The sequence below is a fragment of the Moschus berezovskii genome, chromosome 28 (genome assembly GCF_049115385.1).
Source record: "Moschus berezovskii isolate FMDL1 chromosome 28, NW_MosBer_1.0, whole genome shotgun sequence".
Classification (NCBI taxonomy): Eukaryota; Metazoa; Chordata; class Mammalia; order Artiodactyla; family Moschidae; genus Moschus; species Moschus berezovskii.
The window spans coordinates 11,779,340-11,803,807 of NC_142487.1; the positions used below are offsets into that span (position 1 = coordinate 11,779,340).

Here is a 24,468-nt window from a genome sequence, read left to right on the forward strand (position 1 = left end):
AAGCCCTGGTCTGACTCCGGCTTTAATGTAATCTCTTTTTAATGCAACATGTCACAAAGATTTTTTAAGAAATTTAAGAAAACTCCAGAAATCCACAAAATCCCACCTTAGTAAACTCACACCCTGACCCCCCATGAGGCACAGTTGTGACAATCAGTCATACTTATTTACCAGTCTCACATGAAAACACAGACAGACCTGACAGGCATTTTCTGTTGTGCTTCTCATAACTGATGAAAAACAAATGTTAAAGAATTATATGTTTTGAAAACTGGTGAGCACGTTACACTTCTCATAGAGTAGAAAATGCGCTGCCGCTCTGATTAATGGACTGCCTGGAAAGCCTCTGCACCTCCTCCTCTCCTGCGCTGACCCACTCTTCTATCACATTCTAATAACTGTATAATACATCAGTTTCATTGGAGGGAAAAGATAATTCAGTGATTCCTCTATCACCTATGGCTGATATTTTTTTTGGGGGGGGACAGGTTAGAAAGATTTCTTTAAGCTTCACAATTTGTTATTGGAAATGTCATGTAAAATTTTAGAATTATCATAAAATTTGGTCAAACTTTTAAAAAGTATTTTCTTATCTGAACTGTAAGATTTCTGGGCATGAACAATTTTCTGATGTGTCTCCCGATCTTAAATACATTTTAATTGATCATGGTCATTACTCAATTGCTGATTAATTTTGTATTGTAGCTGTATACTCTTGCGTTATTTTCTGTTAATGTCACTATCTTTGTGTCAGCTGAGAAATACCATGATGCTGGGAAAGACTGAAGGCAGGTGGAGAAGGGGATGACAGAGGATGAGATGGTTGGATGGCATCACTGACTCAATGGATATGAGTTTGAGTAAACTCTGGGAGTTGGTGATGGACAGGGAGGCCTGGCGTGCTGCAGTCCATGGGGTTGCAAAGAGTCAGACATGACTGAGTGACTGAACTGAAGTGAGAAATAAAACTGACTAAAGAAAAAAAAAAAAAAGGGACCTGAACTGCTGCTCCAGACCCAGCACCCCCCTTGCAAATGTGACCACTCAGGTGTATGACAAGCCTCCTGACATCCAGGGCCCTCTTCCTTGTGCCCATCCCACAAGCCCCAATAAGGACTGGATGCACCATGTTAAAGTCAGAAGTGAAAGCCACCTGAACCGAGCCAAGTTGGGACTGCTAGTCCCTGGAGGCCCGCCACAGCACCACTCTTTACCCATGGACCTCATGTTACATGATTTTTTTTTTAAACCTTGTATGAACAACTTAATCAGAATTTTCTATTCTACACCTGAACAGGATAATACATACATATCTCTCCAGCTATTTTTCACTTGCTTTTATTTTAATGTCCTTTCCATCACAACAGCAGGGTTGAGGAAGAAAATGCATGAAATAAGGCCAAAGTTGTAAGTTCCATTCCCCAAACAAGCACAGCAATGTCAGTGTCTTCACTAGTCAGAAGCTGGATCTTGGATCCCAGTTATCCAGTGCTGTGTCAGTGCTCACGAGAGAAATGGCAGGCCCAGTGCAGACGTGAGTCAATCTATTCTGTATGGGCAGGAGGGAAAGTGTGCAAATTGCACTCCACTACTGGGTCAGTGAGATTACTTTTTAATATAAACACAGAACACATTCTGAAACAAGTTATCTGAGCTGCAAGGATAAATAATTTCTAGAATGAACACAAACTGTAGACCTATAAGTAAATTAGACAGTTACATAACTTGATCTTACTTTTGAGTCACAATGCCTTAAACAAAACAAGTAACTTCTAAATAAAAGATGTTAAGTTTCTATACATCTTTATTTTTAAAGGTGACTTATTTGAAGTTATTTGTTACAATTATTTTACTAAAACACTTTGAAAGAAGTCAATTGAAATGTTTTACACTTCTATAACTTAATATTCTGAACACGATCCAGAATATGGATCCATTGAATATGGCTAAGTCATTCAATTCCCACCATCAGCTTCACAAATATACAGAAAAAGGTGGATTACTATGGTGTAGCTATGCATTTTAAACCTGAAGATTAAAATAAGACCATCTTAACATACTGCCTCAGATGCAGACTGTATGTGAAAATCCTTTGTATTTGTGTGTGTGTGTGTTTACTCTTTACAACAATATTTGTTTTTAAAGAAATTAGAAAGTGGCATTACATTGATAACGATAAAATTAAAAAAAATACATCCAGTTTTTGACTGATTAAATATGAGTAGTTCAATTTCCACTCTCATTTCGGAGGTACAAATATATATAGTAAGGAATTAATTAGAATCTTATCCTGTTAGACTAAACATGAAAATTTACCCCACACAAAACCGATCACCAATAGAACTGCCATCTGCCCAGTTCCCTGCAGCAGGCTCAGTATAAACTTAAGTCAAGTGAACTGCATGGAATTAGCCATAGAGAGAATGATAGAAAAAGGAAAAAAAACAAAGGGTACCACAAAGCAGTAACATTTTTCCTTACTTACTACTCACAACCTCCAAACTGTACATTCATGTAAGAGGAGTCCCACAGGGACTAAAAAGACAAGAAAAGATAAAGAAAATGTGAAGAACTAATGGCTGAAAACTTGCAGAATTTGATAATAATACAAATCTACTCATCCAAGAAAAATGAAGTGAAAGTGTGAGCTGCTCAGTCATGTCTGATTCTTTGCAACCCCATGGACTGCAGCCCACCAGGCTCTGCTGTCCACGGGGTTTGGCAGGCAAGAATACTGGAGTGGGTTGCCATTCCTTTCTCCAGGGGATCTTCCTGACCCAGGGATCAAACCCCAGTCTTCTGCATTGTAGGCAGATTCTTTACCATCTGAGTCACTTCTATAAATTCCAAGCAAAAGACTCAAAGAGAGCCATAACAGAACACATAGTCAAATTGTTGACGACAAAAATATTGAAAGCAGCAAAAAATGACTATCACATAGAAGGAATCCTCAAAAGATTCACAGGTGATTTCTCATCAGAAAACATAGATGCCAAAGGCAGTGGGATAATGTTTAAAGATAAACAAAAACAATTCCAGCCAAGAATCCTATACCCAGCAAAACTCTACTTCAAAATGAAGAAGAATAAATTAAGACATCTTCAGGCAAACAAGCACTAAGAGAGTTCATCACTAGTAACCCTGCCCTACAAGAAATGCTAAAGGAAGTCACTTAGGCTTAAAGAAAAGAACAGTAGACCGTAACTTGAAGCCATAAGAGAATACTGTGATAATTGTACATAACATATAGACGAGACAGACAAATTCTTATAAAGATACAAACTACCAAAACTAAGAAGGAACAAAGAGAAATAAAGAGGGAGGAGGAAAGAAAGGAAGGACAAGAACCTGACAAGACCTGTAATAGGGAAAGAGTAAAAATCAAAATCTCCACAGTCAAAAATCTCCCAACAATGAAAAGCCCAGGACCTGAAGACTTCACTTGTAGATTCTACTCAAATATCTAAAGAATTAGTCCCAACCCTTCATAAACTGTTTCAAAAATTAGAAAAAGAGGCATCACTCCCCATTTTACTTTGTGAGGCCAGTCTTACCCCAATATGAAGGCAGACAAAGATACCACAAGAAAATAGTAGATGAAATTCCTTCTGAACATGGACACAAAAATCCTCAAGAAAGTATTAGGAAGTATTCTAGCAGCATGTTAAAAGGATTATACATCATGACCAAGTAGGATTTATCCCATAAACACAAGGGTGGTTTAACACATGAAAAATCACTCAATGTAATATGTCATATTAACAGAATGAAACGAACCCACATGATTGTCTTTATTGATGCAGAAAAAGGATTTGTCAAAATCCAACACACTTTCATGATAAAAACACACAACAAACTTGGACTGAAAAGAAACTTCCTCAGCATGACAAAAGTCACTTGTGAAAAAACTGAATGCATTCCCCCTAAAATCAGGAATCCAACAATATGGATGCATGCTTTTGCCACATCCATTCAACAAAGAACTGAAGGTTCTAACCAGGGTAACCACCAGACATCCAGATTAGAAATGAAGAAATAAATGGATCCCTTTTCACAGATGACATGAACAAATATATCAAATAAAATTCCCTAAATAACTAATCAAGAAAACTATTTTAGCTAATAAACTCAGCAAAAAGAGCAAAAAAATTGTTGACACCATGTCCCTGTATTTATAAGAGAGAGTAAATTTGAAAATACATGGCAACATGAGCCATGGACACACGTAGGTAAGGACTCTTCCAATGAGTGGGTGGTTTCAGCAGAGACCTGAGAAGTGAAGATAAGCTAGTTATGCAGACATGTGAGAGGAGGCCTCCAGAAAGGGCTCAGCTGCAGATCACAAGAGGCACCTTTGAGGTAGCGGCAGAGACCAGGGGGGTAAAGAGGGGACCAGCCAGGAAGGTGGCAGAAGGTGAGGGCTGAGAGGCAACCCGCACCAGACTCTGAGCCAAGGTCAAAATGGCTGCTTATTCTGAGTGTGATGAAAAGAAGTGGAAGGTTTTACTCAGGGCAATGACATGGTCACATTTTCAATTTAACAGGTTTACTCAAGCTGTTTTGGGGGCGAGAGTAAGAGAAGAAGATCACCTGGAGGTCACAGTAATAGTCTAAATGAGAGGTGATGATGGGCTCTGAAATGGAGGTGGTGAGATTCAGGACATAGTGCAGAGGTAAAGCTAGCAGGGTTCCAATTCTAAGACCTTAACTCAGGATTTCACTGGAGCTTTTGAAAAAGACTTATATTCAAGGTTACACAAAACAGCCTGCTTATAATGAGACAACTTGATTAGCTTAATAAACTCTGGTGCAGCTGCAGCTGGGAAAGATGCAGTCACTTAGAAATGATGATATTGAATATACAATGACATGGGAAAATGCTCACGTTACATGAAAACAACTGGTCACAGGACAAAGTAGTCAATGTTAATCCATTTTGCCCAAATAAAGTGGACAGAAAAAAGACTGAAGGTTATGCACCAGTCTGTTAGCAAACTTTCTGTCTCACCTGTGAAATTACACACTTGTAACTTTTCTTCTTGAGCTTATTATATTTACCAACTTTTCTATAAAGACCATGCATTAATTTTATGAGAAGCAATAATTTTTAAAACGGAATAGTGAGAAGATTTTTTAACAAGCAAAACTACCAAAAACCAACCATTTGAATCCATGAATAGTTTCCTGTTACTTACCATCACTTTTCGCAAAGTGTATCTTCTGGATCGAATGTCATCCATTAGCATCTCATATGGGGTGAGCTGATACTCAATGGGCAGTGGGTTGTACTGCCGCTCCTGGACCTTCTTGAGCTTTACTCCATTCCGCAAATCCCTCATCACCTGCACCCAGAACCGAGCCTGAAGGAGCCAAGGGTGGAAAAACATTCGTGAGTAACTTTACTAATTTACTCTAAATATTTACAGTCATACAGAAGAACTTAAGAGCTTGGATTACAAAACACCAAGTAAACCAAACAAAAACTATTTTAAAAATTAGATTTTAGGGACTAAAAAGCAGGTAGAAAGCCAGTTGAGAATCCACAAGTTCTAACTGTGGAGACACTTGGATAAACCCTAACTCACCCCTGTGCCACCTGCATCCAGCCTCAGTGCCCCTCGCATCCCACCCGTCATGTGGCTCTATGCACTGCAAAGGTGCCGGCTTCTCACACTGGACTCTGGGTTTGGCTCTACGACTGGCTTGGCCACTGGAATATTAGTGGACACGACATGACCAAAGGCTTCAACAGCAAATGTACAAGGGCATGTCACTATGCTCCTGTCACTCCATGCAAACACCGAGCATGGGTTGGCACAAGGCCCTCTGGCAGGATTATCTGGGAGAGAGACGAAGCAGAGTGGAGCCATCTCTGGTCTACAGATGCATGAGCTGAGTAAACGCTATTGCTTAGGCCGAGGTACAGTGTTATGTTCAGTTACACAGTGGTACTGTGACCACAGCTAACTGGTACAACCACCAACTGCAGTGGACATCCAAGCAAGTTGTTCCCCATTTCTGAGCACTGGCTTCCTCATCAATAAAAAAAAAGTGATACTTTATAACTTGTTGAGAGCTGAGGTATAGTGTTCTACACAGAGAAAATGCTCAAAAATGACAATTTTTGTGTTGTTACTGTCTTTTTACAAATTATTTAATATCAAATTCCTTATCTATAAGTAACCCCAAGTTGCTTTACTGCTCTTCAAGAAAATGAGATATATGTGAAGTATTTATAATAAAACATATTAAATATGTTATTATTATACTTTACCCTTTTGTTATCCTGCCTATAAGCTGTCATAGTCTCAACTTTAGTAAAGAGAAAATTAATATATTTAACTGAAATATTATACCCTGTTAAAAATTAACAAGTGGCTCAAATAGCTACATAAATGTATGTCAAACTTATCAAACTATACTTTTTAAATACATGCAGCTTACTGTTATGTATACTACACCTTAATAAAGCTGTTAGAAAATGACAAATTAAATCTAACAAGGGCAAAAGCAACTTGTTCATAACCTCCTAAACTGTGTTTTCTGATTTCCTTACTTTATGTGTCAGTATTTATCCAGTACCCTTAACATGAAAAGTTAGAACCCTACCATGTGCCTTCCCACAAACACCTGAACACAGCTCAGTCCAGCTTCACATATTCACTGTCTTGTCCCGACTCTGAGTCTACAGGAAGGTAGTGACCCTTGAGGTCAGCAGGCCTAGGATCTAGCACCATGCTAGAGAAACAGCAGACATTCAGCGGGGTCACATGAATACACCACAGTCATCTGTCCTGGAAATCTGTCTTCTCTCTCATGGGGGAAGAAATGCTGCATGACCCATCTGCATTCCCAAGCCCCAATCCAGTTTGACTATTCACTGGATAATGAACAGGCCTCACTACAGCCTCATTAAATCCTTAAACAGAGCTTCAACTCTGACTTACACATAAGGTACTAAGGTAACAATATACTTAGAAAGGTCAATAGTGTAAAACATTGAAATTCTCAGAGACCCTGGGGGGGTGGTTCTAATAAAATCGATAGTTTTCAAATTGGTATAATATCAATTCATATGGTAGTCCTTAAGATAAACTAGCATTTTAATAACATGATATGATTTCTCCAACACTAAACAGAATAGAGAGAATACCCAGCCATCTTACCCAGTCAGCATTTTTCAGCTCTTCCAGGTCTGTGTTAGATTCATCACTCTTCTCCATTTCTTGAATCTTCTTCAGATTCTACCAATTAAAATTCAAATAAAACATTTATGTATAAAATTTCATTGAACTACCTTCTCAAATTAAAATTCTGAATGAAAGTGAAAGTCATGTCCGATTCTTTGCAACCCCATGGACTGTCCATGGAATTCTCCAGGCCAAAATACTGAAGTGGGAAGTCGTTCCCCTCTCCAGGGGATCTTGCCAACCCAGGATCAAACCCAGGTCTCCCACACTGCAGGCAGATTCTTTACCAGCTGAGCCACCAGGGAAGTTCTAGGTATCTTCAGAAGACAGAGTGCCTGAAGAGCTATGGATGGAGGTTTGTAACACTATACAGGAGGCGGTGACCAAAACCATCCCCAAGAAAAAGAAATGCAAAAAGGCAAAGTGGTTGTCTGAGGAACCCTTACAAATAGCTGAGAAAACAAGAGAAGCAAAAGGCAAAGGAGAAAAGGAAAGATATACCCATCTAAATGCAGAGTTCCAAAGAACAGCAAGGAGAGACTAGAATGCCTTCCTAAGTGATCAGTGCAAAGAAATAGAGGAAAACAATAGAATGCAAAGATCAGAGATCTCTTCAAGAAAATTAGAGATACCAAGGGAACAGTTCATGCAAAGATGGGCAAAATAAAGAAGAGAAACAGTATGGACCTAACAGAAGCAGAAGATATTAACAAGAGGTGGCAAGAATACACAGAAGAACTATACAAAAAAGATCTTCATGACCCAGATAACCGCAATGGTGGGATCACTCACCTAGAGCCAGACATCCTGGAGTTCAAAGTCAAGTGGAGCCTTAGGAAGCATCACTACGGACAAAGCTAGTGGTGGTGATGGAATTTCAACTGAACTATTTCAAATCCTAAAGGTGATGCTGTTGAAGTGCTACACCTAATATGCCAGCAAATTTGGAAAACTCAGTGGTGGCCACAGGACTGGAAAAGGTCAGTTTTCATTCCAATCCCAAAGAAAGACAATGCCAGGGAATATTCAAGCTACCACACAACTGCACTCATTTCACATACTAGCAAGGTAATGCTCAAAATCCTCCAAGCTAAGCTTCAACAGTATGTGAACTGAGAAATTCCACGTGTACAAGCTGGATTTAGAAAAGGCAAAAGAACCAGAGATCAAATTGCCAACATCCATTGGATCATAGAAAATGCAAGAGAATTCCAGAAAAACACCTACTTCTGTTGCACTGACTACCCTAAAGCCTTTGACTCTGTGGACCACAACAGACTGTGGAAAATTCTTCAAGAGATGGGAATACAAGACCACCTTACCTGCCTCATGAGAAACCTGTAGGCAGGTCAAGAAGCAACAGTTAGAACCAGACATGGAAGGATGGACTGGCTCCAAATTGGGAAAGAAGTAGGTCAAGGCTGTGTATTGTCACCCTGCTTATTTAACTTCTATGCAGAGGACATCAGGCGAAATTGCTGGGCCGGATGAAGCACAAGCTGGAATCAAGATTGCAGGGAGATATATCAATAACCTCAGGTATGCAGATGACACCACCCTTATGGCAAAAAGTGAAGAGGAACTGAAAAGCCTCTTGATGAAAGTGAAAGAGTGAAAAGGCTGGCTTAAAACACAACATTCAAAAAACAAAGATCCTGGTATCCAATCCCATCAAGTCATGGCAAATAGATGGGGAAGCAATAGAAACAGTGACAGACTTTATTTTCTTGGGCTCCAAAATCACTGCAGATGGTGACTGCAGCCATGAAATTAAAAGATGTTTGTTCCTTGGAAGAAAAGCTATGACCAACCTAGATAGCATATTAAAAAGCAGAGACATCACTTTGCCGACAAAGGTCCGGATAATCAAAGCTATGGTTTTTTCAGTAGTCATGTATAGATGTGAGAGTTGGACCATAAAGAAGGCTGAGTGCCAAAGAATTGATGCTTTTAAACTGTGGTGTTGGAGACGACTCTTGGGAGTCCCTTGGACTGCAAGAAGATCAAACCAGTCAATCCTAAAGGAAATCAACCCTGAATATTCATTGGAAGGATTGATGCTGAAGCTGAAGTTCCAATACTTTGGCCACCTGATGGGAAGAGCCACCTCATTGGAAAAGACCGTGATGCTGGGAAAGATTGACGGCAGGAGGAGAAGGGGACGACAGAGAATGAGATGGTTGGATGGCATCACCAATGCAGTGGGTATGAGTTTGAGCAAGCTCCAGGAGATGGTGAAGAACAGGGAAGTCTGGCGTACTGTAGTCCATGGGGTCACAAAGACTTGGACATGAGTGAGCCACCACCTTCAGATAAAACATACTGAAGCAGATAGTACAGAATCTACCCCGTGTGAATTTCAGCCAATTTCAATGACAGATGGTGATTACTGAGCCTGAGAGCCTGGGAGCCACAACTACTGAGCCCATGTGCTGCAAATACTTAGCCTGTGTGCCTAGAGCCTGTGCACCGCAAGAAAAGCCACAGCAATGAGAAACCTGCACACTACTACTAGAGAGTGGCCCCTACTCACCACAACCAGAGAAAAGCCTGCGCAGTGTTGAAGACCCAGCACAGTCATAAATAAATAAATAAAATTATAAAAAAAACAAGATGGTGGACCACAGAGGGACAGACTAGGAGTTTGTTCTGGTTTCCTTTTCAGCCCTGTGGTTAAACCTCAGTCACAACACTAATTCACATCTCAGCTGTACTGATCTGCGTCTCCATCAATTCAACATTGTATCCATCATTAATCACATAGATTTAACTTCCTCTCTCTTGTTTTTTTTCTTAACTAAAGTCCTCTTTTTATCTCCACTGCAAATCCCTTAATCCAAACACCATCTGACTCTGCCTGGATATCTGGCCGCTGCCCTGCCCCCAGCCTTGTCTCCCTCACTGTCTGCTCCGGCTCCTCCTCCAGAAGCAGGCTCAAAAGAATCATTACCGTTCCAGGGAAGCCCTCCCCTTCTTCCTGGTTAAGCCATGTCTTCCTATCATACAAGTTGCAGCACCATAAACCTCTCCTCGGTAGTCGTCACCAACTCTATAATTTTACATTTGTTTGTACCTTCCCTCTAGACTTCATGAGGCAGAATTCTACTCTCAGAAGCTAATACAAATATTGGCATTTTTGAAGCTCAATATCTATTAATTTAATGGAGGAATTTCAATATATAAAATGCCCTTTATTTATTTCTGATGGAATCTGTATATATTGTGAAATGGCTAGCACAATAAGATTAGTGACCACTTCTGCCACCTCATACAATTACCTTTTGTTGTTGCTATTTTAAGAACATTACAACACTCTTACTTTCTTAGCAGTTTTCAAGTATAGCATCATGAACTGCAATCATCATGCTGTACATTACATGCCCAGAACTTAAAAATGAAAGTTTGTACACTTTCAGTTGCATCAATTCAATGTTTGTAATTTTAAGAAAACACTGGTAGGCAGAACATACACAACCATCCCTCAGTACTCTTGGGGCTTGGTTCCAGGACTGCTGGTGGACTCTGAAATCTGCAGGTGTTCAAGTACCTCGTTGGCACCCTGCATCTGCAGTTTTGCATCCATGGATGCATCGTGTAAGGACTGTGTATAAGCGGATCCTGACAGCTCAAACCTGCATTGCTCAAGGCTCAGCTACATTCACATGTTAGTCACAAATATGTGCTGCACCACTTCAACTCACAGTAACTCAACCCTAATACACTTGCTAAGCCTATTTGTCTGACTCTCTTTGGACTGGATTTAAAGGCATTGTATGAAATCTGGTTTACTCTGTATGAAAATATTGAATGAATACTATGAAACATTTCTAAACATTTATTTTTAGTTTCTCAGCATCTGGGGCTGACCACCTGCACAGAGAATATATAACACCCCTGGGAGCTGGGCTTAGCCAAGGGAGCTGCCCTTCAAGGAGTCCTACCCTCTGGGCAGCCCCTCCAGTCACTGGTCCCTGCAGAAGTACACGGGTCAGGCCCCTACCCCCAGCTCCCAAGCTCCCGGTGGGATCATCTGAGACCTGCTGACCTGCATCACGGTTAACTTTTCCCTCACCCCTCACAGTTGTTCCCCAAGTAACCCCAATAAACCTTCTGAATTCAAATTTCAACTCAGAGTATACTTCCTGGAGGGACTCTGTCCACAAATGGAACATTTTACAAATACTGTAACGTGCACATATCAGAAACACAACTGACATGAATTTTATAGGTAAAAGTCACTATTTAAATCTCACACGTTAGTAAAATAATGTTCAAAATTCTCCAAGCCAGGCTTCAGCAATATGTGAACCGTGAACTTCCATATGTTCAAGCTGCTTGGTCAAATTGCCAGAGATCAAATTGCCAACATCCGCTGGATCATCGAAAAAGCAAGAGAGTTCCAGAAACTCTCTTATTTCTGCTTCATTGACCATGCCAAAGCCTTTGACTCTGTAGATCACAATAAACTATGGAAAATTCTGAAAGAGATGGGAATACCAGACCACCTGACCTGCCTCTTGAGAAACCTATATGCAGGTCAAGAAGCAACAGTTAGAACCAGACATGGAACAACAGACTGGTTCCAAATAGGAAAAGGAGTACATCAAGGCTGTATATTGTCAGCGTGCTTATTTAAGAGTACATCATGAAAAACGCTGGGCTGGAGGAAGCACAAGCTGGAATCAAGATTGCCAGGAGAAATATCAATAACCTCAGATATGCAGATGACACCACCCTTATGGCAGAAAATGAAGAGGAACTAAAAAGCCTCTTGATGAAAGTGAAAGAAGAGAGTGAAAAAGTTGGCTTAAAGCTCAACATTCAGAAAACTAAGATCACGGCATCCGGTCCCATCACTTCATGGGAAATAGATGGGGAAACAGTGGAAACAATGTCAGACTTTATTTTTTTGGGCTCCAAAAATCACTGCAGATGGTGACTGCAGCCATGAAATTAAAAGATGCTTACTCCTTGGAAGGAAAGTTATGACCAACCTAGATAGCATATTAAAAAGCAGAGATACTACTTTGCCAACAAAGGTCCTTCTAGTCAAGGCTATGGTTTTTCCAGTGATCATATATGGATGTGAGAGTTGGACAGTGAAGAAAGCTGAGTGCCGAAGAATTGATGCTTTTGAACTGTGGTGCTTGGACTGCAAGGAGATCTAACCAGTCCATCTTAAAGGAGACAAGTCCTGGGTGTTCACTGGAAGGACTGATGCTGAGGCTGAAACTCCAATACTTTGGCCACCTCATGTGAAGAGTTGACTCATTGGAAAAGACCCTGATGCTGGGAGGGATTGGGGGCAAGAGGAGAAGGGGACGACAGAAGATGAGATGGCTGGATGGCATCACCGACTCGATGGACATGAGTTTGAGTGAACTCCGGGGGTTGGTGATGGACAGGGAGGCCTGTCGTGCTGCGATTCATGGTGTCGCAGAGTCGGACACGACTGAGTGACTGAAATGACTGACTGACTGAAAGATATTCTGACTCACATTGAGTGTTGGAGATCCTGAGTGGGCACTGCTGTTGTTTCAGAATCCCCGTTCTGCCCCCTGACAACAGTCCCTTTCGTCAGGAACACATGACTGGGCTCAGGCCCAGGTCCACAACCTCATCGCCATCACAGGTGGGGACAGCACCCTGACAGGCAGCCCAGGCCATCTCCCCCTGCAGTGGCTGACCTGTCTTCCTCCCAGACTTTCTCACCTCAGTTCACAGAAAAGACTTCCTGCTGGAGTTACTGAGCTGATAGAGTGAGATGTGTGCAGACTGTCAGCTGGCCGGCCTTTTTAGGAAGAGCCGGTGCTGGGGGCGTCTGGAGAGAGGACGCAATCCTGATTACTGGGTGTGAGGGACTGGATCCAGCCCTGCCTTTAGACTCCTCCAGCTCCCCTCAAGCTAATCTGAGTGAATTTCTGTCACTTTCAACAGAAAGAATTATGATCTAACCTGTCCCTTTAATCCAGAAACATGAATTCATGCTTCCATGTCTTAGGAGTGGTCTGGTGGAACAGTACAAATAGCACAGGCCCTCCTTCCATCCAACCGTAGTCGTTACTGCTCTGACATGTCCCCGAGGGGATGTAGCCAGGACAGCCTCACTGTCAGGACTCCACACATTGCTGTCTTCACCTGTGCTGTGACAAAACCCACAGCTCCCTGCTGCTAAGAACCACCATCTGCTCTCTGTAATAGTGATGAAACTTAAATGAATGGCTTGAGAATTTCATGCTTCTTCATTTTTCTGAACAGATACTTCCTCGCCGTATCACTTTGGACAGTCACAACTGCTCCAGTCCTCAGTTTGATCTTCTCATTGCAAAATGCAGATGCTCATAAATACCTTTTATATTATTTTAATATTACATAAAATAATACCCAAGAAATGCAGCATGTGAATTGGCTCATGTTAAGCACATTAGATATAACTTATTTAGCAGATATTTGGTAGACGTAAGTTACTACTGCTGTGGTTCTTCAGTCGCTCAGTCATGTCTAACTCTTTGAGACCCCATGGATTACAGCACTCCAAGCTTCCCTGTCCTTCACTATCTCCTGGAGTTTGCTCAAACACATGTCCATTGAGTCGGTGATGCCATACAACCATCTCATCCTCTGTCATCCCCTTCTCCTCCTGCCTTCAACCTTTCCCAGCATCAGGGTCTTTTCTAATGAGTTAGTTCTTCACATCAGGTGGCCAAAGTATTGGAGCTTTAGCATCAGTCCTTCCAATGAATATTCACAGTCGATTTCCTTTAAGATTGACTGATTTGATCTCCTTGCAGTCCAAGAGACTCTCAGAGTCTTCTCCAACACCATGATTCGAAAGCATCAGTTCTTCGGTGTTCAGCTTTCTTTATGGTCCAACTCTCACATCCACACATGACTACTGGAAAAACCATAGCTTTGACTCTACGGACCTTCGTCAGCAAAGTGATGTCTCTGCTTTTTAATATGCTGTCTAGTTTTGTCACAGCTTTTCTTCCAAGGAGCAAGCACCTTTTAATTTTGTGGTTGCAGTAACCATCCTCAGTGATCTTGGAGCCCAAGAAAATAGAGTCTGTCACTGTTTCCATTGTTTCCCCATATATTTGCCATGAAGTGATGGAACCAGATGCCATGCTCTTCATTTTTTGAATGTTGTATTTTAACCCAGCTTTTTCACTCTCCTCTTTGACCTTCATCAAGAAGCTCTTTAGTTCCTCTTCAATTTCTGCCATTAAAGTGGTATCATCTGTATATCTGATGTCGGTGACATTTCTCCTGGCAATCTTAATTCCAGGTTGTGCTTCTTCCAGCCCGGCATTTCACATGATGTACTCTGCATATAAGTTAAATAAGCAGGATGACAATATACAGCCTTGACATATTTCTTTCCCATTTTTGAACCAGTCTGCTGGTCCATGTCCAGTTCCAGTTCTAAATATTGTTTCTTGTCCTGCATACATGTTTCTCAGAAAGCAGGTAAGGTGGTCTGGTATTTCCATTTCTTTAAAGAATTTTCCATAGTTTGTTATGATCCACACAGTCAAAGGCTTTAGCATTGTCAATGAAGTAAATGTTCTCTTGGAATTCCCTTGCTTTTTCTATGACCCAACAGATGTTGGCAATTTCATTTCTGGTTCCTCTGCCTTCTCAAAATCCAGTTTGTACAACTGGAATTTCTCAGTTCAACTACTGTTGAAGCCAAGCTTGAAGGGTTTTGAGCATAATCTTGCTAGCATGTGAAATGAGTGCAACTATGCAGTAGTTTGAACATTCTTTGGGACTGGAATGAAAACTGACCTTTTCTAGTCCTATGGCCACTGCTAAGTTTTCCAAATTTGCTGGCATACTGAGTGCAGCATTTTAACAGTACCATCTTTTAGAATTTGATAGATAGCTCAGCTGGAATTCCATTACCTTCACTAGCTTTGTTCGTAGTAATGCTTTCTAAGGCCCACTTGACTTCACGTTCCAGCATGTCTGGTTCTAGGTGAGTGACAACACCATTGTGGTTATCTGAGTCATTAACACTTATTTTGTACAGTTCTTCTGTGTATTCTTGCCACTTCTTCTTAATCTCTTTTCCTTCTGTTAAGTCCTTGCCATTTATGTCCTTTATTGTACCCATCTTTGCATGAAATGGTCTCCTGGTAGCTCCAATTTTCCTGAAGAGATCTCCTGTCTTTCCCATTCGATCGTTTTCCTTTGTCTCTTTGCAAAGATAAGAAGGCTTTCTTATCTCCTTGCTATTCTCTAGAACCCTTCACACAGTTGGGTATATATTTCCCTTTATCTTTTGTCTGAACTGAAAAATTCATACTCAAATTGAAGAAAGTAGGGAAAACCACTAGACCACTCAGGTATGACCTAAATTCAAATCCCTTATGATTATACAGTGGAGGAGACTAACTGATTTAAGGGACTAGATTTGGTAGACAGAGTGCCTGAAGAACGATGGACAGAGGTTCGTAACATCATACAGGTGGTGTAAAACCATAAGAAGGCAACGTGTTTATCTGAAGAAACCTTAAAAATAGCTGAGAAAAGAACTGAAATGAAGAAATGCCAGAAGGCAAGGTGTTTATCTGAAGAAACCTTAAAAAGAGCTGAGAAAAGAACTGAAATGAAAGGCAAAGGAGAAAGGGAAAGATATACCCAAATGAGTTCCAGAGAAGACCAAGGAGAGGTAAGTTACTATAAGCCAATGAATATCTATGAAGATTTGATTGTGAACACTTTCACTCTATCACAAAAACATGTCTTTAAAAATAAAAAATTTGTTTCTTTACCAAATAGGACTCTTTAGCCTCTTGTGAAGTAAAAATCTTAACTCAGCAATAAATCAACATAAAATAGCTGAGAACCTGTAAATACTATAATTGAACAAACCTGAACAAATGTGCAATGAAGAATCTCAGGTCTTGTCATTAGCAGCAAAAACAAATGAGTTATTAGAAAATAAATTACAGATTTTTATAGTTTTAGAGACAAGCTTCTGTCAGTTATAGTCTAGGTTCTGAAGAGTTTTCTTTTTTTGCTTGCACAAATGTAATAACAGATGCCAACCTATGTTTGGAATATGGTGAGAAAGTCCTAACAGAGATCACCCACATAGCAATTAACTCTCCCCATTTCTGACATAACCATTCTCAAGCTTGCAATTAGAACTGCTCTCTGCCAACATTTTTCATTCCCAGCATCTTAAAAAATAAATAAAATCTACCCTGTGAATCACAAGTACGTCAAATGCTCAGAGTAGTTTTAATTTATTTGCATATATTCAACATCAGCTCACACATAAATACCTCTTTTTAGATTAAACCACACTTACAATATACACATTCATGTATATATACAAGAATATAATATAATACAATTATATTAACATGCAATTATACAAAGTACAAATATAAAATAATAATACAATTATATTAATATATTAAGTATATTATTATAATACAATATATATGTGAATATACAATTCATGTATTAAAATAATATTTTAACAATAGCATTTTAATGATCACTCTTTTCCTCCATATTGTTAACCATTTAGAACTGTTACTTAATGGTATTTCTCTGTGAAATAGGTATGTTTTCAGTTAGAAACTTTTACATGTGTAAAAATGACTGTCTCAAGAATTCCTTGGAAAAATTTACACAGTTAAAAGATACTAATATATTTGAATGCTCAAACTACCACACAATTGCACTCATCTCACACGCTAGTAAAGTCATGCTCAAAATTCTCCAAGCCAGGCTTCAGCAATACGGGAACCGTGAACTTCCACATGTTCAAGCTGGTTTTAGAAAAGGCAGAGGAACCAGAGATCAAATTGCCAACATGCGCTGGATCATCGAAAAAGCAAGAGAGTTCCAGAAAAACATCTATTTCTGCTTCATTGACCATGCCAAAGCCTTTGATTCTGTGGATCACAATAAACTGTGGAAAATTCTGAAAGAGATGGGAATACCAGACCACCTGACCTGCCTCTTGAGAAATCTGTATGCAGGTCAGGAAGCAACAGTCAGAACTGGACATGAAACAACAGACTGGTTTCAAATAGGAAAAGGAGTATGTCAAGGTTGTATATTGTCACCCTGCTTATTTAACTTATATGCAGGGTACATCATGAGGAACGCTGGGCTGGAAGAAGCACAAGCTGGAATCAAGATTGCTGGGAGAAATATCAATAACCTCAGACAGGCAGATGACACTACCCTTATGGCAGAAAGTGAAGAGGAACTAAAAACCTTCTTGATGAAACTGAAAGAGGACAGTGAAAAAGTTGGCTTGAAGCTCAACATTCAGAAAACTAAGATCATGGCATCTGGTTCTATCACTTCATGGGAAATAGATGGGAAAACAGTGGAAACAGTGGTAGACTTTATTTTTGGGGGCTCCAAAATCACTGCAGATGCTGATTGCAGCCATGAAATTAAAAGACGCTTACTCCTTGGAAGGAAAGTTATGACCAACCTAGATAGCATATTAAAAAGCAGAGACATTACTTTGCCAACAAAGGTCTGTCTAGTCAAGGCTATGGTTTTTCCAGTGGTCATGTTTGGATGTGAGAGTTGGACGGTGAAGAAAGCTGATCACCGAAGAATTGATGCTTTTGAACTGTGGTGTTGGAGAAGACTCTTGAGAGTCCCTTGGACTGCAAGAAGATCTAACCAGTCCACGACTGAGTGACTGAACTGAACTGAATATACTTTTAAACAAATTACTTAAATAGAAATTATTAAATGCATATCTCAAGTGATAAAACTGCTAATATAAATACTGCCTATAATAAATACAACATGTATATTAGCTCCTCAGAATAAAAGCCATGATGTCCTTCCTAATTCACATACTTTTGCCACAGAAAAGCAGGAAAAAGGACTTTATCATATTTATCAGCCCAAATTAGTATTTTTTAAATTACAGCATAAAAAGCCCTCAGTTACAGCAATTCTTGTGATAAATGGAAGTCTTTTATGCATATTAAAGAGCTAATGGGTAATTACTAAAGAATATGATTTATATTTTCTTCAACCTTTATGACAATTTCTTAAAGATGTAACATGTTCCTTCTCCCAGAGGGATAGAAGAGTGAGAAGATAGGAGAATTATAGCATTGTACTTAATGAAATATGTAAAATGTTAAAGATCAGTTCAGTTGCTCAGTCGTGTCCGACTCTTTGTGACCCCATGAATCACAGCACCCCAGGCCTCCCTGTCACCGACTCCCGGAGGTCACTCAAACTCATGTCCATCGAGTCGGTGATGCCATCCAGCCATCTCATTCTCTGTCGTCCCCTTCTCCTCCCGCCCCCAATCCTGCCCAGCATCAGAGTCTTTTCCAGTGAGTCAACTCGTCGCATGAGGTGGCCAAAGTATTGGAGTTTCAGCTTCAGCATCAGTCCTTCCAATGAACACCCAGGACTGATCTCCTTTAGAATGGACTGGTTGGATCTCCTTGCAGTCCAAGGGACTCTCAAGAGTCTTCTCCAGCACCACAGTTCAAAAGCATCAATTCTTCGGCGCTCAGCTAAATTTATATTCTCATAGCACAGCAGTAAAGGAATCCATCTGCCAATGCAGGAGATGCAGGTTTAATTCCTGAGGAAGATCCCTGAAGAAGGAAATGGCAACCCATTCCAATATTCTTGCTGGAAAATTCCACGGACAGAGGAGCCTCGCTGACTATAGCCCATAGAGTCACATAGAATTCGACACGACTGAGCAACTGACCAAACAAAGCTTAATTTGGATTTCTACAGTACACTAGAGAAATTAGAAGAAGTACAGATGAAGGCGTCAAAATAAAAGAAATTCATTTCTAGGTTCTAGAAAAGGAATCAGTTCAGTTGCTCAGTCGTGTCCGACTCTCCGCGACTCCATGAATCACAGCACGCCAGGCCTCCCTGTCCATCACCTACTCCCGGAGTTCACTCAAACTCATGTCCACAGAGTCGGTGATGCCATCCAGCCATCTCATTCTCGGTCGTCCCCTTCTCCTCCCGCCCCCAACCTTTCCCAGCATTAGAGTCTTTTCCAGTGAGTCAACTCGTCACATGAGGTGGCCAAAGTATTGGAGTTTCAGCTCTAGCATCAGTCCCTCCAATGAACACCCAGAATTGATCTCCTTTAGGATGGACTGGTTGGATCTCCTTGCAGTCCAAGGGACTCTCAAGAGTCTTCTCCAGCACCACAGTTCAAAAGCATCAATTCTTCGGCGATCAGCTTTCTTCACAGTCCAACTCTCACATCCATACATGACCACGGGAAAAACCACAGCCTTGACTAGACGGACCTTGGTTGGCAAAGTAATGTCTTTGCTTTTTAATATGCTATCTAGGTTGGTCATAACTTTCCTTCCAAGGAGTAAGCGTCTTCTAATTTCATGGCTGCAGTCAGCATCCGCAGTGATTTTGGAGCTCAAAAAAATAAAGTCTGACACTGTCTCCACTGTTTTTCCATCTATTTCCCATGAAGTGATGGGACCAGATGCCATGATCTTTGTTTTCTGAATGTTGAGCTTCAAGCCAACCTTTTCACTCTCCTCTTTCACTTTCATCAAGAGCCTTTTGAGTTCCTCTTCACTTTCTGCCATAAGGGTGGTGTCATCTGCATATCTGAGGTTATTGATATTTCTCCCAGCAATCTTGATTCCAGCTTGTGCTTCTTCCAGCCCAGCGTTCCTCATGATGTACTCTGCATATAAGTTAAATAAGCAGGGTGACAATATACAGCCTTGACGTACTCCTTTTTCTATCTGGAACCAGCCTGTTGTTCCATGTACAGTTCTGACTATTGCTTCCTGACCTGCATACAGATTTCTCAAGAGGCAGGTCAGGTGGTCTGGTATTCCCATCTCTTTCCGAATTTTCCACAGTTTATTGTGATCCACACAGTCAAAAGCTTTGGCATAGTCAATGAAGCAGAAATAGATGCTCTTCGGGAACTCTCTCCTTTTCTCCATGATCCAGCGGATGTTGGCAATTTGATCTCTGGTTTCTCTGCCTTTTCTAAAACCTGTTTGAACATCTGGGAGTTTACGGTTCACATATTGCCGAAGCCTGGCTTGGAGAATTTTGAGCATGAATTTACTAGCGTGTGAGATGAGTGCAATTGTGCGGTAGTTGGAGCATTCTTCGGAATTGCCTTTCTTTGGGATTGAAATGAAGACTGACCTCTTCCAGTCCTGTAGCCACTGCTGAGTTTTCCAAATATGCTGGCATATTGAGTGCAGCACTTTCACAGCATCATCTTTCAAGATTTGAAATAGCTCAACTAGAATTCCATCACCTCTACTAGCTTTGTTCGAAGTGATGCTTTCTAAGGCCCACTTGACTTCACATTCCAAGATGTCTGGCTCTAGGTCAGTGATCATGTTATCGTGACTATCTTGGTCATGAAGATCTTTTCTGTACAGTTCTTCTGTGTATTCTTGCCACCTCTTCTTAATATCTTCTGCTTCTGTTAGGTCCATACCATTTCTGTCCTTTATCGAGCCCATCTTTGCATGAAATGTTCCCTTGGAATCTCTAATTTTCTTGAAGAGATCTCATTTTTCCTATTCTGTTGTTTTCCTCTATTTCTTTGCATTGATCACTGAGGAAGGCTTTCTTATCTCTCCTTGCTATTCTTTGGAACTCTGCATTCAGATGTTTATATCTTTCCTTTTCTCCTTTGCTTTTCGCTTCTCTTCTTTCACAGCTATTTGTAAGGCCTCCTCAGACAGCCATTTTGCTTTTTTGCATTTCTTTTCCATGGGGATGGTCTTGGTCCCTGTCTCCTGTACAATGTCACGAACCTCTGTCCAGAGTTCATCAGGCACTCTATCAGATCTAGTCCCTTAAATCTATTTCTCACTTCCACTGTATAATCATAAGGGATTTGATTTAGGTCATATCTGAATGGTCTAGTGGTTTTCCCTACTTTCTTCAATTTAAGTCTGAATTTGGCAATAAGGAGTTCATGATCTGAGCCACAGTCAGCTCCTGGTCTTGTTTTTGCTAACTGTATACAGCGTCTCCATCTTTGGCTGCAAAGAATATAATCAATCTGATTTCGGTGTTGACCAGCTGGTGATGTCCATGTGTAGAGTCTTCTCTTGTGTTGTTGGAAGAGGGTGTTTGCTATGACCAGTGCGTTCTCTTGACAAAACTCTATTAGCCTTTGCCCTGCTTCATTCCGTGCTCCAAGGCCAAATTTGCCTGTTACTCCAGGTATTTCCTGACTTCCTACTTTTGCATTCCAGTCCCCTATAATGAAAAGGACATCTTTTTTGGATGTTAGTTCTAAAAGGTCTTGTAGGTCTTCATAGAACCGTTCAACTTTGACTTCTTCAGAGTTACTGGTTGGGGCATACGCCTGGATTATTGTAATATTGAATGGTTTGCCTTGGAAACGAACAGAAATCATTCTGGCGGCGCAGACGCGAGAGACGCCGGCCCCGGCAGCGCAGACGTGAGAGACTCCGGCCCCGGCGCAACAGACCACGCAAAGAGGCTCGGCAGAGAGGAGCTACCCCACGCCTGAGGCCAGGGCCGGCGGTCGTACCCCACGTCCAATAGGCGGTGGCTGCGCGGGAGCAGGAGGGCCGAGAGGAACTACTCCACATTCAAGGTCAGGAGGGGCGGCCTTGAGGAGATACCCCTCGTTCAAGGTAAGGTGCAGCGGGTGCGCTTTCTTAGAGCAGCTGTGAAGAGATATCCCACGCCCAAGGTAAGAGAAACCCAAATAAGACGGTAGGTATTGTGAAGGGGCATCAGAGGGCATAATCACAGGAAACTAGTCGATCTGATCACATGGACCACAGCCGAATGTGGTCCACTGGAGAAGGGAATGGCAAACCACTTCAGTATGCTTGCCTTGAGAACCCCATGAACAGTATCAAAGGGCAAAATGATAGGATACTGAATGAGGAATTCCCCAGGTCGGCAGGTGCCCAGTATGCTACTGGAGATCAGTGGAGAAATAACTAGAAGGAATGAAGGGATGGAGCAAAAGCAAAACCAATACCCAGTTGTGGATGTGACTGGTGACAGAAGCAAGGGCCAATGCTGTAAAGAACAATATTGCATAGGAACCTGGAATGTTAGGTCCATGAATCAAGGCAAATTGGAAGTGGTCAAACAGGAGATGGCAAGAGTGAACATAGACATTCTAGGAATCACTGAACTAAAATGGACTGGAATGGGTGAATTTAACTCAGATGACCATTATATCTACTACTGTGGGCAGGAATCCCTTAGAAGAAATGGAGTAGCCATCACAGTCAACAAAGGAAAGGAATACTGTTCCTCATTTCTCCCAGTACTGCTGTAGATAGACAGACAGACACACACACATACACACTGGTCGAGAGTGTAATGCCTGTCTCTGCCACAGATGGCTTGGCTCTCAGTATCTCCCTAAACATATATCTCTGTCTTTTCAGTTTTTATACTCATCAACTATTCATACCTACAGAAGTATGATCACTGTAAAATAATCATTGAAATATCAGAGACAATATTTACAAATTACATCACAAAAAGCTATTTTCTTAGTAAATGCAAATCCAATCCAATAAGAAAAACCAATACTCCATTAGAAAAATGGGCAAAGAATATGAATAGGTAATTTAAAAATACAAACAGCTCTTAAGCATGTGAAAAGGTACCCAATATCATTCATAATAAGGAAAATGTAAACTAAAAGTAAAATGTAAACTAAATCTCTTGAGCGTCCCTTGGACAGCAAGATCAAACCAGTCAATCCTAAAGGAAATCAATCCTGAATATTCATGGGAAGGATGAAGGCTGAAGCTGAAGCTCCAGTATCTTTGGCCACCTGATGTGAAGAGCTGACTCACTGGAAAAGATCCTGATGCTGAGAAAGATTGAGGGCAGGAAGAGAAGAGCACAACAGAGGATGACATGGTTGGATAGCATCACTGACTCAATGGACATGAATTTGAGCAAATTGTGGGAAACAGTGAAGGACAGGGAAGCCTGGCATGCTGCAGTCCACAGGGTCGCAAAGAGAGTTAGTAACTGAACAACAAAAACTAAAACTATGCAAGATAAATTTTTACTTATCACTTAGGAAACACATTGTGAAGATGTAGAAAAATAGACACTCTTACACATTTTCAGAGAGTATCAGTTAATAAACATCTATGGAGGATAATTTAATATTTTATGAAAATTATAAATGCACAATTTCTCTGACCCAGCTATTCTACTTTTTGGAATTTGTCTTACACATGTAAGACACACATGAAACCTGCACCCATGAGAAATATGTTAAAAACTATCTATTGCAGCATTGTTTGTAAAAGCAAAAGACTGGAAGCAACTTATTTGTTGTCAATAGATGACAGATTACATCAATTACAGCTTAACCACACAACAGAACATCATGAAGACACACTAAATGTGAAAACTACACACTGACATGAAATGATTTACAAGATACAATATTAAATGAAAAAAAGGAAGGTTCAGAATAGCATAAAAAGGAAGAAAAAATATTGCTATTTTTCTCTTCAGTCAGTTCAGTCACTCAGTCGTGTCCGACTCTTTGCAACCCCATGAATCACAGCACGCCAGGCCTCCCTGTCCATCACCAACTCCCGGAGTTCACTCAAACTCATGTCCACAGAGTCGGTGATGCCATCCAGCCATCTCATTCTCTGTCGTCCCCGTCTCCTCCCACCCCCAATCCTTCCTAGCATCAGACTCTTTTCCAGTGAGTCAACTCGTCGCATGAGGTGGCCAAAGTATTGGAGTTTCAGCTTTAGCATCAGTCCTTCCAATGAACACCCAGGATTGATCTCCTTTAGAATGGACTGGTTGGATCTCCTTGCAGTCCAAGGGACTCTCAAGAGTCTCCTCCAACACCACAGTTCAAAAGCATCAAATCTTCGGCGCTCAGCTTTATACATAAATTGTCTGTGCAAGGACACAGAAGAAATTAACGGTCTCTTCTGCGGGAGAGACTATGAGTGGCTGAGACAGAGGGTGAGGCTTCCTGAACTACTCCTGGACTCCTGGAAGTATGTGAATTTGTTTATTTGTTAAAGTTAATAAGTTCAAGAAGTTACAGGACCTGACAGGTAGAAGAGCTCTGACATGATCTTTTACAGAAAGGATTCTTCTATTAAATATTTCAATAGGGAGGGTAGTAACGAAGGCAAAGAAACCTAAAGGCAAAGAGAGGGTAATTTCACCGTTGCTGCTGAGGTGCATGTTCTGGGATTTACTCACATTCACAAAACAACAAAGCAAACAAAAAAGAGAGTGACTT

General features: G+C 40.9%; 1 protein-coding gene across 4 annotated transcripts in view; it reads right to left on the reverse strand.

The window, feature by feature from the left end:
- SPIRE1 (spire type actin nucleation factor 1) overlaps nt 1-24,468 on the reverse strand; it is a 161,091-nt gene that overhangs the window by 30,129 nt on the left and 106,494 nt on the right. For all 4 annotated transcript variants that reach the window (XM_055417239.2, XM_055417237.2, XM_088833440.1 and 1 more), the window contains 2 exons: nt 7,167-7,244; nt 5,196-5,360 (listed from right to left, as the gene is read on the reverse strand). In XM_055417239.2, coding sequence (XP_055273214.1) covers nt 5,196-5,360; nt 7,167-7,244 — 243 coding nt within the window. The remainder of the gene's footprint in view (nt 1-5,195; nt 5,361-7,166; nt 7,245-24,468) is intronic.